This window comes from Dreissena polymorpha, chromosome 6, assembly GCF_020536995.1.
Source record: "Dreissena polymorpha isolate Duluth1 chromosome 6, UMN_Dpol_1.0, whole genome shotgun sequence".
Taxonomy (NCBI): domain Eukaryota; kingdom Metazoa; phylum Mollusca; class Bivalvia; order Myida; family Dreissenidae; genus Dreissena; species Dreissena polymorpha.
The window spans coordinates 112,485,286-112,501,222 of NC_068360.1; the positions used below are offsets into that span (position 1 = coordinate 112,485,286).

The following is a 15,937-nucleotide window of genomic DNA, read 5'->3' on the forward strand; positions in this document are numbered from 1 at the left end:
AAAATTAGCAAGCTATTCCTCTCCTCTGAAATAATTGAAAACCTATTATTGGTCAACTGAATCATATATGGCATTGTTTATGTACTAGTCATGATCATCAAGGACCAAAAAAATTAGCAACTATTGTATTAACGTATCAATGTCTGGAACTTAGCTGAGATATCATTGGGACAAACGTGTCATCAGGATAGGGCAATAAATGTGGTCTCTAGAGTGTAAACAAAGATTATTTGTTAATATAAGTAAGGCGTTTAAAGTAAGCTTTTAGATAACTTCCCATTTTGAGTATAGGCTATTATATTAGAGTATCAAAATCTGGAAATTAGCTGAGATATCATTGGGACAAACATGTCGTCAAGATAGGATAATAAATGTGGTCTCTAGAGTGTAAACAAAGATTCTTCGTTAGTTTAACGAAGAGGCCCTTTTTTTAAAGTCAAGTAAAATTGTGGATTTTTACTATGCAGGGCATAGGAATTAAAGGCCAAACAATCTCAACTTATGGGACACTTTTATTGATGAACAACCCACTGTCAGATTGCTATAGTTCATGCTTGGTCTCAGGTAGAAATAATGTAAGACAAGTGGTATCCTTTGAACCAGCAGCTAGGTATATATAATTAGCAATCTTAGAACAAGCACAATGGAAGATTGAAACCTTCAACCTCCAGCTCTGTATGGAAGAAGCCAGACCAATAGAAAACAGACAAATAAATGTTGATTCAATAAGCAGAAAGAATTGAAAACTTTGTTGATGGGCATGTCAAGGGAAACCACATTTTAAACGAGTAACATCAGATAATTGTGAAAAATAAGGGCTGTGAAAATTGCAAACATTGCTTTAATGGCACAAAAACCTTTTTAAATGGTTGTCTTTGAGCTGTATGCCAGATTATATAAATGACCATCTTATTTAAGATCATAAGACAAAAAGATTTCCTATTTTTTTAAAGTAAACATTATTTTATGAGTCTTTAGAGATGTTTAGCTTTTTTAATAACTATTTTATGACAGTGTCTATTTTTCTTTCAGTTTATAAATTGTTTCCATTTTCGGTATCAGTTTATAAATTGTGTTGATTTTCTCTTTCAGTACCACTCATTCTTTTAAGTCTATTAAAACTACCATGAGCAGTTATTGTTGTTAAGGAATGTAATCACAAATGACCCCATACAGAAATACTCTCTACAGGGCTTGCACTAAGAAATAAATTTTGGAAGTCCTGACTTCCTGCCCTTTACTTATGGAAGTCCCACTCAAAAATGTTGGAAGTCCAAACCACTTTAATGTTGATGTTAACAGAATGTCAACTGCGTAAATGATCACAAACTCTTCCCATCCATTTTGGGTCACTGTACATCTGTGAAAGTAACTAGATATATCATACAACAAGGCGGAAACTACCCTAGGCTTTAAAAATAGGGAGAAGTTTGGAAAATCAGGGTATAAGTTTGTGCAAACAATATCGACAAAACATGTTAATTTCAAAACTTTTATTATTTCTATCATTTTTCTATGTTCATTTGTAAAAACAATAAATTCTTCTTAAAATCTACTTAAATTAAATTATTTATTAATTGATTAATAATCATAACACATTTAAGTCATTCAACACATTTAAGTTATTTGAGATATGTGCGGTTGCAAGTTTTCATCACATATTTATTGTCATTTTATTATCCTCACCCCTATGACTGCATTTGCAACAAAACACAATCTTAATGAATGGTCATGATGGAGCATCTAGTATATCTATTACTGTTTATCCGAATACTATACATGTCCGAAATATGTACACTTTATAAATGCCTTACCAGTTTAACTTTAATAATCCAAACTTTCCTTGTTGTTATCTGGTTTAACAAACCTTATCAAATGTTTGTTAAATCCATTTTGTTTTCTCCATTATTGAATCAACATTACTTGTAATTTGAATCGCCAGCTTTGAACTGAACGCGGGTTGAATGTTACAATAGGTCAGCCATTTGCAATGTCGAAGGTCATGGCGTAGCAATTTAATTCTACTCGGATAAGTTATATCTAATCCAGGAAATGTGTTTTCTGAATGTTTCTGACTAGTAAAATGACATGTTAGTATAGAAAATGAATTGTGATTCCAGTTTATATAAGATGGTTATTACTCGTAATTATCGGTGAATTAACAAACTGAGAAAACTCACGGGAACTTATACGGTAGTGAATCTACGTAATTAATTAAACTTTGATCAGTTTTGTTTTTCTTTAATTATTTTTGCCGTCTTTCTTTTACCGTGCCGTCTGCCCCAAACCAGCAATTATCTCCTAATCATTAGACAACATGCGACACGCGCAAAGAGGCACGAGTGTGTTGTTATAGCAACCAATATTAAGCGACTGGTTTGTCACGGTCAATTTGCGATCCGCGCGGGGGTAAATTGTGTAACCGTTAGATAAACAACACACAATAAACTTGCTAATCACCTGCGGGCGGTATCAAATATAAGGAGGCGAAGTTTAGGCTGATCGAGACGTGTGCAAAACACATTGAGTCGGCAGAAAGCAGTGTTGATTGAAGTATTATTTTAATCGACAGCTTACGTTACGGGTTGCTATTTTTGGCGTATGACCAATTTTAAGGAAGTATAGTGGACGTCATGGGTTTTTGTTATCGGCGTATGGAAACCATTATCGGGCGTAATTTACGGCCGTACGCCGCTTAGTGCAAGCCCTGACTCTCTATCCCATTTTAATCCCTTTTCAAGGACATATGCTTAACTCAGAGAAACGATTAAATATTTATATTACTGCAAAATTTTCAAATATTGCAGTTCAAAACTAATGTGTCTTTTTTAAAAGGTGCCTTGTAAGCATTGAAAAATAATATATTAAACTATGTTGTTTCAGATTCGCAAATTTTCATTTTTGTTTTAATATTTGTGAGGAAATAGTAATACTGAACATTTACCATGCTCTAAAATATCCATTATATGCATCTTTTGACGACTTGAAAACCTGAAAATTATAAAGCGTTGCAATGCGACACGATTTAATAATTTGGAAACTTCTGTTGTTGTCGTTATATTTTGGGAAACTACGAGGATTGCTTATATAAGTACAAAATACATCCGCTCATAACATGAGTACGGATGGTCGAGTGGTCTAAGCAGGAGACTAGCTTTTACTCCAAGACTCCAGGGGTCAGTGGTTCGAGCCCAGTTTCGGGTTACTTTTTTTCCGTTTTAAAATTGTATTCTTGTTTTTTTACTGGAGATTTTAGGTCCAATGTTTTAATTTATCAATATAAAGCATTAAATGCCAAATATGTGAATAGGCCCCTTTAAATAAGACAAACGTGAACAACAGATGGAGTTGCATGCATGTTTCACATTTTAAAAAAGTTTTGTGTAGATTGGATGAAATTTGTTGAAAGCCCAAACTGTTTACCAACATTGATACATTTTGTGACAATTAAATAAAAAGCTTATAAAATAAGCTTAAAAAAAAACCTGAAACAAACACCAAATAATAGCAGTGTTATGCACAACATTTATACATGCATTTTTTTGTGTTCATCTGATTTTCTTGTAAATTAGAAAGCACCTTCTAAATTGTTATATAAAACTGATTGCCTCTTTTTTCTTATATTTTCTCAAATAATTTGACATGACATACTGTAGTGCTTGCAGACAAATATTATAATTAAATAGTGGAAATATTTAGCTCTGTCCAAAATTATTGTCCAAGGGTCTAAGGCGAATTGATAGGGAATAGGTTTATATTTACCACTAAACTATTATCCCATCGTTGTGCAACTCAGCCTTTGGTTAATAACAATTATCTACCTCGGTATACAAATATGAGTTTTTTAGCAATCAGGAAAATTAGAAAGCTATGACTCTCCTCTGAAATAATTGAAAACCCATTATTGGTCAACTGAATCCTATATGGCATTGTTTATGTACTAGTCATGATCATGTAGGATCAAGAAAACTAGCAACCTTACATTTTTAGGGTAAAAAGGTAAAGAGAACAAAAAAATTGACATGTCGACAGTAATGAGAACACAAGGAAAGTACAAGATGAAAAGAAACAAACAATAGTTAGTTGTGTGCCACCACTAAAACAACAGCTACATGTACATGTATATATATAGTTGCCATAGCAACAGTGTCCACTTACACGTGACCGCCGCAGAACAACCTTGACATCGCTAACACCGTTCACAGCCATGTTAATAAAACTGAGCATATTCTGAGCCATGACAAACATCAGGGGAAGGCAAACAAACAGACGAGCCGGAAGCAAAGCCACGCCGAGCTGGCTGGCTGCCATTATCACAACGAAATAGATTCCTTTTGGTCCCATGTCCCATGCAAAGGCAATGACAGCCGAAATAATCTGTCTTTGCCAGACCTTCTGTATTTCATTGCTGAAAGGAAAACAATAGCAAACTGAGAGTAAGAGGAAAACTCATCTTTGAAGCTTCAATACAGAAATGTAAGGCATTTAAAGTAAGCTTTTAGATAACTTCCCATTTTGAGTATAGGCTATTATATTAGAGTATCAAAATCTGGAAATTAGCTGAGATATCATTGGGACAAACATGTCGTCAAGATAGGATAATAAATGTGGTCTCTAGAGTGTAAACAAAGATTCTTCGTTAGTTTAACGAAGAGGCCCTTTTTTTAAAGTCAAGTAAAATTGTTAATTTTTACTATGCAGGGCATAGGAATTAAAGGCCAAACAATCTCAACTTATGGGACACTTATTGATGGACATCCCTCTGTCAGATTGCTATTGTTCATGCCTGGTCTCAGGTAGAAATCATATAAGACAAGTGGTATACTTTGAACTAGCAGCTAGGTATATATAATTGGCCATATTAGAACAAGCACAATGGAAGACTGAAACCTTCAACCCCCAGCTCTGTATGGAAGAAGCAAGACCATTGAGAGGCCATAGAGATAGAAATGTTGATTCAATATGCAGAAAGAATTGAAAACTTTGTTGATGGGCATGTCAAGGGAACCAACATTTTAAAAGAGTACTGAAAAAACGTCAGATAATTGTGAAAAATAAGGGCTGTGAAAATTGCAAACATTGCTTTAATGGGGCACAAACCTTTCTGAATTTTTGTCTTCAAACCGTTTGCCAGATTATAACTGACCATCATATACAAGAAAAAAAATTCTCTTAAAAGTTAAACGTTTTATGAGTTTTTAGAGATGTTTAACCTTTTTAATAACTGTTTTATGATTGCATCTATTTTCTCTGCCAGTTTATAAATTGTGTCCATTAACAATATTAGTTTATAAATTGTGTCGTTTTTCTATTTCAGTACCACTCATTCTTTTAACATGAGCAGTTATTGTTGTTAAGAAATTTATACACAAATGCTCCCATACAGAAATATTCTTGAGCCCATTTTAATCCCTTTTCAAGGACAATATGATTTACTCAAAGACATGATTAAATATTTCTATTACTGCATATAAATTTTCAAATATTGCAGTTCAAATCAAAAAGGGTCTTTCTTAAAATGGCGCCTTGTAAGCATTGAGCATACTATTATTTAACTATGCCAAATTCACAACCCTAAAGTGAGAAAAAGTCTATCTACAGATATGTCAAAGCAGCTTTTGCATTCCTGATTACTTGGAGATAATGAATTCAACTGTATTTCAAACAAATATCGCTAAGATTTGTAGCCAAATCAAACAGTTCTTTTTAAGGAACTCTTTACTGGTTCTAAAACTTATTTTAGACGGTGTGTATTTGTGGGATTTGTAGAAATGTATGTGTATATGAGTATTGAGAATAGTTTTGTGATACCTTGACATGTAATTTGTGAAGTGTTAATGGGCACTTTATGCATGTACATGTATGGGTTACATATACAATTTATTCTCAAACAAAATTCACAAGGAGGTATTTTGACTGCACTGCATCAAAACAATTATTTAACACCAGTATTTTAAGCAAAATACATGCATTAATTATAATTGTTAACAAGCGATGTGTTTGTCAGAAACACAATGCCACCTATTGTGCCGTTTTGAAGCCATATATTTGACCTTGAAGGATGATCTTAGTTTAAACCTATTTATTATAGCTCGATTGTATCGAAAGCCTAAGGCTTATATAAATGCTCTCGAGTCCGTTTCCTGGGCCTAGAACCAGTACTTGGTGAAGTACTAGAAGACATTGTCTCAAAATATTCAAACCTTTTGGTCATGGGCGATTTCAATTTGCATATACATGAAGATAGTAATGCAATCTCAGAATTCAACAACTGTTTATTTGCCATGGGATTGAAACAACATGTACATTTCCCTACCCATGTACATGGTCATAGTCTTGACCTAGTCATAACTGAAGTTGCAAACCGTGTGAATTACTTTCTTGTGAACCTGGCCCTTTCATCTCTGATCACTGTGCTATCAAAGTAGTAACGAAAGTGAAAAAAGAAAATATAATCAGCAGATCTGTAGTTTTTAGAAACTTCAAAGACATGGATAATTCTGAATTTGGGAGTGATCTGGCTAAATTGTCAATCGAATCTGACTCTGTCAAAACTTATGTCCATCAGTTTGAGGATGAAATCAAGGGACTTCTGGATAAACATGCTCCTATAAAAGAAAAAATGCAAATTTATAGATCCCCAAAACCGTGGTTCAGTGAGAATATTCTTCACTCAAAGCGACTTTTACGTAGGTCAGAAACAATTTGGCGAAAATATCGTAAACCACAAGACTACGAAAACTACAAAAGTATCGCTTCATAAATATCACTGCGAATTAAAGAATGAAAAGCAATTGGCACTCAGCCAGAAAGTACTTGAATCTAAAGGTGATTCTAAAAAGCTGTACAAATTTGTGTCGGAGCTTACGGGAAGCAAGTCTGAGAACCCGTTGCCAACTGTTCAAAATGAAAATACTTTAGCTGACACATTTGCTGATTATTTTATGCAGAAAATAGAGACAATCCAAGAGAATCTTAAAGACTTTGACAACTACACGCCGATTGCGAAACAGATCACACAATTGGGAAATTTTGAAAAACTCACAGAAGATGAGATCAGAAAGATAATAAATCAATTACAAACAAAGTCCTGCGAGATTGATATCTTACCGACAAAAGTGTTAAAGTTGTTTTTGAATGAGCTTCTTCCAACCATTTCTAAATTAGTAAACCTTTCTTTGGCACAAGGAGTATTCCCTGCAAAGTGGAAACAAGCGGTAGTGCGACATCTGTTAAAAAAAGCCGGCCTTGAATTGACCTTTTCAAATTACAGACCAGTGAGTAATTTGGCATTTCTGTCAAAAGTAATTGAAAAATCAGCACTCTATAGATTAAACAAACATAATAGTGAAAATGATCTCCCAAGAATCTGATTACAGACAATATCACTCTTGTGAGTCGGTATTACTAAGACTTGTTAACGATCTCCTAGCTGCAATGGAAAACCAAGAGGTAACAGCACTCATTGCACTAGACCTTAGTGCTGCTTTCGACAGTGTAGATCATGACATACTCTTAGATGTCTTGAAAAGTCATTATGGCGTGTGTGGTGCGGCGCTGGACTGGATGGACTCAAACTTGCGAGCGCGAAGTTGTTGTGTAAGTGTGAACGGATTCATGTCAAAACCATGTGAGTTAAAATGCAGTGTCCCACAAGGAAGTTGTTTGGGTCCTTGGCTTTACCTCACATATGCAGGAACAATTTTTGACATAGTACCCCCTTCCATCTCTGTCTATGGCTTTGCAGATGACCATACTGCCAACAAACGTTTCAAAGCGATTCTATCGGAAGAAACTGAAGCCATCAACGAACTCATAGATTGTGCACAAGAAATACACAACTGGATGAACAGCAATAAACTCAAAATGAACGCTTCAGAAACTGAATACATAGTGTTTGGAAGTCGCCCTCAATTAAATAAGTGTAACACTCGGGACATTGATGTATGTGGTGACAAAATCAAGGGTCAAAGTCGCATCAGATATCTGGGCGCTTTTCTGGATTAAACGCTGAACTTAAAGGAACACATTAAGAGAAAGTGTAGATCTGCAATGTTGAATTATTTTAAAATAAAAAACATTTATAAATTCTTAATGCAAGACGCTACAGAAACACTAGTTCTTTCTTTAGTCATTTCACATTTGGACTACTGTAACGTTATTTTGTACGGCATCTCCCAGTGTGAATTGGCAAAATTACAGCGTGTTCAAAATATGTGCGCAAAATTGGTTTTAAGCCGTAGAAAGAGTGACAGTTCAAAACAATCACTTCACGACCTGCACTGGCTGCCAATCATGACTAGAATCAAATTCAAAATTCTTGCATACATGTTTAACTGTTCAATTGGTAATGCTCCTGCCTACTTGACCAAACTTCTATCCACTGCGATTTCTAAACATAATCTTAGATCATCAGCATCATCAATAGGCTGTTTTAATGTACCGTTCAACAAGAAAAGAACATTCAGTGATAGAAGCTTTGGAACTGTGGGTCAAAAACTATGGAACAACATACCTTTGAGTTTAAGACAATGTACTTCAATAGACACTTTCCAAAAAAAACTTAAGACATACTTTTTCGACGACTTTTATGCATTATTTTAAAGGTAATACGTGATGTACCTTTGATAAATGTTTTGTATAGACTTGTTTGATACTTGGCACTGTTGTTCGTTTTTTAACTTGTGAAGAGGATTGCCTCGCTCGCTTGTTGAGGATCTGTTACTGTGTCTCTCCATATTATTGTATGTTTTTTATTTGTGTTTAATTTTTGTTTTTATTTCTATTGTACAACGCCATTGAATATGTTTATACGTAGAAATAGGCGTTCAATCAAATGCTCAAGTTTCAAGTTCCAAGTTTATGGGGGAGATCTAAAGAACGCTCCCTCAGTGGGGATCGAAGCCATGACCTCCCGGTCACTAGGCGGACACCATATCCATTACACCACGGCGACCTTGCAGGATGATCTTGACCTTTCACCACTCAAAATGTGCAGCTCCATGAGATACACATGCATGCCAAATATCAAGTTGCTATATTTAATAATGCAAAAGTTATTGCACAACTTTAACCAAGGTTAAAGTTTTGGGACACACACAATGAATGAATGAATGACAGACAGATAGACAGGCTAAAAACAATATGCCCCTGATCTTTCGATCCAGGGGCATAAAAATTGAAAGTTGCCTAAAAATGGATGGGGGTGGGGGGAGAGGATTAGTAGGTGTAGGTGTTTATTGGTAAAAACATCTTATACAATGGAAATAATGTACAAAACTGTGTCCAAAATATATCGATACCTCTAGAAGATCAGATCTAATTTGTGAAACTGTTTGAAATTGTGTAATAAAACAAGAAAAAAAGTTATCCACACCTGAGCTTGAACCACTGACCTTTGAAGTAAAAGACTATTGCTTAAACCAATTGGCCATCCATGCTGCTACATGTATAATAATTTATGTATTTTACACATCATATAAGCAATCCTTGTATTGACACAAAATACTTTTAACACCAGAACTCTTCAAACTATTCAAATTAATCAATACTTTCGTGTTGTTAACCCTTTATAATTTTCAGATTTTCAGATTTTCAAAGCGTCAAAAGATGCATACGATGGAAATTTCAGAGCATGGCAAATGTTCAATATTAGTTTTTCATTCTAAATAACGTAACTACAACAATTTGCAAATCTGAAACATTGATTTTCAATTTTATATATATATCAAACTGTGAACAGTTCCCTGTTAAATGAACTGTTGGTATAACAATGAGCATTCAATGTGGATATTTACTTGGCATTCTATTTGGTGATTGACCCATGGTAAAAAACATCATTTTGTGGTGATTCATTTAGGGCAAAAAATAGCCTTCTTGTGGTGATTGATTTAGGCCAAACAATTACATTTTTAAATGGTGATTGATTGGAGGACAACACTTAGCATTCTAAGTGATGATTGATTTAAGGACAAAACTAAGCATTCTAAGCGATGATTGATTGGAGGACATACTTAGCATTCTAGGTGGTGATTGATTGAAGGACAAAACTTAGCATTCCAAGTGATGATTGAATCTGATTGGAGGACAAAACTTAGCATTCTTTGTGGGGATAGATTTAGAGCAAAACTTTAGCATTCTAGGTGGGGATTGATTTAGGGCAAAACTTAGCATTCTAGATGTGGATTGATTTGGGGCAAAACTAAGTATTCTAGGTGGGGATTGATTTGGGGCAAAACTTAGCATTCTAGGTGGGGATTGATTTAGGGCAAAACTTAGCATTCTAGATAGGGATTGATTTAGGGAAAAACTTAGCATTCTAGATGGGAATTGATTTGGGGCAAAACTTAGCATTCTATGTGGGGATTGATTTGAGGCAAAACTTAGCATTCTAGGTGGGGATTGATTTGGGGCAAAACTTAACATTCTAGGTGGTGATTGATTTGGGGCAAAACTTAGCATTCTTATTCTATGAAGTGATTGATTTGGGGCAACACGTATGATACTCCATAAGTTTATAAAAAAAAACCTGTCCTCAAAAAAGGCAAAATATTTTCATCAAATGACAAAATTGTTAAATGGTGCCTTGATATTTAAGCAGTGTTTAAGTTTTTTAAGCCATCTGATGCATATGTCTCTGATGCATATTAAGTTCTGAAGAATAAAACTTATAATAGTGCTCATAATATATACAAAATAAGAATTTAAATGGAAATAAGTTGTGCAGGTATATACTTTTCGATAATATCTGTATTTTTACTTTTTGGGTCGTTTATTTTAATTATTTGTATCAATTATCTTTGCAGTGCCAAATATTCTTCTTCTTTTGATTTTCTTCGATTGTAAATGTTTCCATACGTATTACAGATTTTTAGCTTACATAATTGGGCAACAAGAATATGAATATGTACAAAATGCACTTATTCCACACCACAAGGATGAAAAAGCAAAAGTACAAAACACATCCCGATCATAAGTAAGAATACATGCTTAAAGCAGTCATAACATCTAAGCAAACCTGTGCTCGGTCCATTGAAACCTTCCCTTCAATTGCGCCTCGAACACCGGCAACCATGAACCTTAGGCAGCATTTACGAATGTGATTAAATATCGCCATAGAAACAAACACCCATTCCGGAGTGACGGGCACATTGGCAGCAACATTAGTGATGACCATAGCAACCACACAAATGTGACGACCAAAGAAACTTATGCATTCCCAGACCGCCTTCATGTGCAGAATCTTATGCAGCTCATTTGTTTCAGACCTAGAAATAGAAAAATAAAGACGAAGAGTTGGACAAAATTAAGCAATGCCTCCAATTTTAAGAAACTAAAAAACAACAATAAAATTAGGGGCCTCAATAACAACAAAATGAGTTAGTTCTAGAATCCACAATTCTTCAATTGTTCAGGAAGGAAAACCGGTTTTTTGCAGAAAAAAGACAAACCAGGACAATTGGACAGAAACAGCAAGGCTGTGATTATTCCAAAACTATTACATGTATTTAGCAGTAAAAAGGAAAATTAGGACTTGGAGCTGGGTATAAATCTACCAAACTGCATACGAATTGTGGAACACCCATGCAAGCAAGAAATGAACTGACAAATTGAAGTACACATTTGGTAGGTGACGGAGGAGACAGCACACAGAAACAGTTTCAAGACCCAGTAAATGGAAAAAGAACAAATAATTAAGGCTCCTTTAGTTTGGTACCTTCAACAACAAAATCTAAACCAAGTTACAATCAAACACAAACAAATACAAAGAAACAGTGGTATAAGGACCTGTAGAAAAACCATAACAAGAACAACCGTGTGGATCTATATACCGTTGCATGACCTATTGACAAGTCTGAAAGCTTGGAGATGTCACACAGCTCAGGTTTTTGGTTTTCTTCTGTATGAAAAGTTGTTTGCCTATATCAAACCCCCTCTCTCAGCCAGTTTTAAGTTATAAAGTACCAAGAGAGTTAGTAAATTAAGTTTTCACCAAAAGGAGTTGAGACAAGAGAATTTGCTTTTAAGGCATTCATCAACCAGAGTTGTGAGCATGATGTTAGCTAGTAGTTGTAGTTGTTCATCTATGCAGCTGTGAGAAGGAACTTATAAGTAGTTAGTTGTTTAAAGGGGCCTTTTCACAGATTTTGGCATATATTGAAGAGTGTCATTAAATGCTTTATATTGATACATTTAAACACTTGACCTAAAACTCTCCATTAAAAAAAAACAAGAATACAATTAAAAAAAGAAACAAGAGGCCCCAAAGGGCCCTGGGTCACTCACCTGAGAAACTTAGATGGAAAGAAACAAAGACTTCAGCAAATATTTCAAATTATTAGTAGGACAAGACTGACTTTAAAAATTAGGTGTTCCAAAGTATTCACAATAGGCCTATATAGAAAATTACCCCACCCACCCTGGTGGCCATGTTTTTAATACCCAGATTTAATAAAAATATATATATATAAAGAAAATGCTTCTTACAAACATATAGAGAAAACTGCCCCATCCCCTGGCGGCAATGTTTTCCCACTGATCACGACCATTTACAAATTCATCCGACATATCAATAAAACCAATTTTTTGACCAAGTTTCAAGATGATTGGTAAAAAAATGTGACTTTTAGAGTGTTCACAGGCTTTTTCAGTATATAAATATAAGGAAAATTACCCCCCCCCCCCCACCCCCGGCGGTCATGTTACTAGATGGATCAAAACCATTTTTGAACTCAACCGTCCAGGAAACAAGGGTTGTTAACATTGTTTTGTGAAAAGAAAAGGTTTGCTGTTTCGGCAGATATATACATTATGCGTTATCAGTAGTTTTGTGTGTGTGTGTTTATTTTTTTTCAAATAGACATTTTTTACCCCTTGTGACAAAGCTATTATTTTGGATAAAAGTGATATAAGGACATTTATTTAATAATGAGCATCAGCAAAAGAAAATGGAAGTACATTTTTCAACAAATTGTTGTCAAAATTTGAGATCATTAGATAAGCATCTCAGCATCTTATAGGGGATGACTGTTTACAATCTGTTTAGCAAGAACACTTTAAGATACTGAAAACAGCCATATTTGTTCTAGAGATTGTGTTTTTATAAAATAGTTTTTGCATAATTAAATAAAATATATATTGGATTGTTATCATATATAAAAGTCAGTTATAAAAAAGTAAATGAGTACGAGAATATGTACAGCTACTAGAAATTCAATATTGATCTTCTTTTATAGTACAAAACATCACTTGATCTTTCTCATATTTATAAATGTGTGCAAATATAGAAGTAAACACACACAAGACATTTGAAAATGTATCATATCAAAACAACTACCAAACTATTTGTAATTTAAATGCACAACAAATCTGTAGCATGAATACATTATTCTTGCAAAAACAAATGCAAATCAACTTTTTTTCAAACAGTTGTTTGTGCTTCTTAAAAGATGTGATAAGTTGTTGTTTTGTACTACCAAATTGTTCACATTTTTGACAAAGTGTTTTAAACAACTGGAACAATTTTAGGACTCACCTTGCATTGATATTTCCAATTGAAACAACAATGAAACCTGCTAAAATCACAAATCTTTCATAATCACACACATACACACACTACTGACAAACTGAAAAGTGTAGGGGTAAAACATTTCAAGTTGAAATGTCTTATCCATCTTATGAATGGTTTCCACCTGACATCAACACAAAGGTCTTTGTTGAAAGTGCCCAGTTAATTGGGGTCAATTTCCAGGAGTGTTACACAATTACCACCTGGCAACAATGCAGGCACAGGTATAAATCAGTTTGATAGAGAGTAGCCTAGGGTAAGTGAATAAAAAGTCAAATAAGATTCATATGCAACACTTCTTGATGTTTATTGATTTTACCACTATGTTAAATTTCTGCCAAGATGTAGATAACAACCATAAGTAATGGCAATAATTAATTTGAGTAATGCAATAATTATAATTAGATATTTGGGTTGTGGTTAATGTTTCTGAATCCATTACCAGTATCATCATAATCATCATCATCATCATCATTGTGCACCAACATCCGCATTACAACTAGAGTTTGGTTTTAATATAGTCATATTATGAAAACTGCCGCTACCCTGGCGGCCATGTTTTTCAACAAACCATAACCATTTTCGAACTCAGCCAAGCTATCAATACAACAAATCTTTGGACCAAGTTCCATGAAGATTGGGCTACAAATGTTACTTCTAGAGTGTTAACAAGGTTTCACTATAGCCATATACGCAAAGCTGCTCCGCCCCCTGGCGGCCATATTTTTCAACAGACCAAAACCATTTTCAAACTCAGCCTAGCTATCATAAAAACAAATGTTCAGACCAAGTTTCATGAAGATTGGACTATAAATGTGACTCCTAGAGTGTTAATAAGGTTTAACTATAGCCATATAAGCAAAACTGCCCTGCCCCCTGGCGTCCATGTTTTTTTACCGATCCGAACCATTTTCAAACTCAAGTGTCTTATCCAGGAATCAAATGTTCTGACCAAATTTAATGAAGATAGGACCATAAATGTGACTTCTAGAGCGTTCACATGTTTTCACTATATACATTATAGAGAAAACTGCCCGCCCCCTGGCGGCCATGTTTTTTCACTGATCTGGACCATTTTCGAACTCGTCCGAGATATCAATGAAACCAATGTTTTGACCAAGTTTCATGATGTTTGGGCGAAAATTGTGACTTCTAGAGTGTTCACAAGGTTTCTCTGAAGCCATATAAGGAATACTGCCCCGCACCCTGGTGGCCATGTTTTTCAATGGACCAAAACCATTTTTGAACTCGACCAACATATCATTAAGACAAACATTTTGACAAAGTTACATAAAGATTGGGCATCAAATGTGACTTCTACAGTGTTCACAAGGTTTTTCTGTTTTTTGACCAAAGTGACCTGGTTTTTGACTCAGCATGACCCAGTTGCGAACTCGATCGAGGTATCATTGGGACAAATGTTCTGACCAAGTTTCATGAAGATAGGACAATAAATGTGGCCTCTAGAGTGTTCACAAGGCAAATGTTGACGACGCACGCACGACAGACAAAAGGCAATCACAATAGCTCACCATGAGCACGTTGTGCTCAGGATAGCTAAAAAAAGTAACCCTCAACTGGACTCGCACCAATGACACATGGAGGCCTGGTTGTTAAAGTCTCCCGCCTAAACCACTTGACCGCCAATGCTCATCCTAGGAGAGCTTGTATTTTTTACTTTATATAAGCAATCCTATATCACAAAAAATAACGACAACAACAGAACTTACCAAATTATTCAATAATTTCGCGTTGCAACGCTTTAAAATTTCCAAGTTTTCAAATCATCAAAAGATGCATATAATGGATATTTTAGAGCATGGTAAATGTTCAGTATTACTGTTTCCTCACAAATATCATAACTAAAACAACAAGGGACAAAAATTGTCACAAAACCAGGTTTTCAATGTGAAAAACAGTCAGATAAAGGGAGACAACTCAAACTGAACTGATTATTTATAATTAGCCCCCTCTGAATCAAAATAAATCTATTTTTGGTTGACCTTGGAGATATTGACGTAATTCTTTCATGCAACACACTGTCCAATGATGGTGAACAAATGTGCCAAATGATTTTAAAATCTCACAATGAATGACATAGTTATGGCCCGGACAAGCTCATTTATGACCATTTTTTTACCTTTGAACTCAAAGTGTGACCTTGACCTTGGAGATATCGACGTAATTCTTTTGCGCCTCACACCATCTAATGATGGTGAACAAATGTGCCAAATGATTTTAAAATCTCACAATGAACGACAAAGTTATGGCCCTGACAAGTTTGTTCCGCCCCCCATCCCGCCCACCCGCCGACATACACCAATCTAATAACCAGTTTTTTCGGAAAACCTGGTTAAAAGTTTGCAAATC

At 34.9% G+C, this 15,937-nt stretch overlaps 1 protein-coding gene across 7 annotated transcripts in view; it reads right to left on the reverse strand.

The window, feature by feature from the left end:
- Positions 1–15,937, reverse strand: part of LOC127835371 (ATP-binding cassette sub-family C member 4-like) — a 105,869-nt gene that overhangs the window by 62,219 nt on the left and 27,713 nt on the right. The window contains exon 8 of one of the 7 annotated variants that reach the window (XM_052361767.1): positions 11,018–11,267. The exons of the other annotated variants lie outside the window; for them this stretch is intronic. Within the exon in view, the coding sequence (XP_052217727.1) occupies positions 11,018–11,267 (250 nt within the window). The remainder of the gene's footprint in view (positions 1–11,017; positions 11,268–15,937) is intronic. 7 annotated transcript variants of the gene reach the window in all.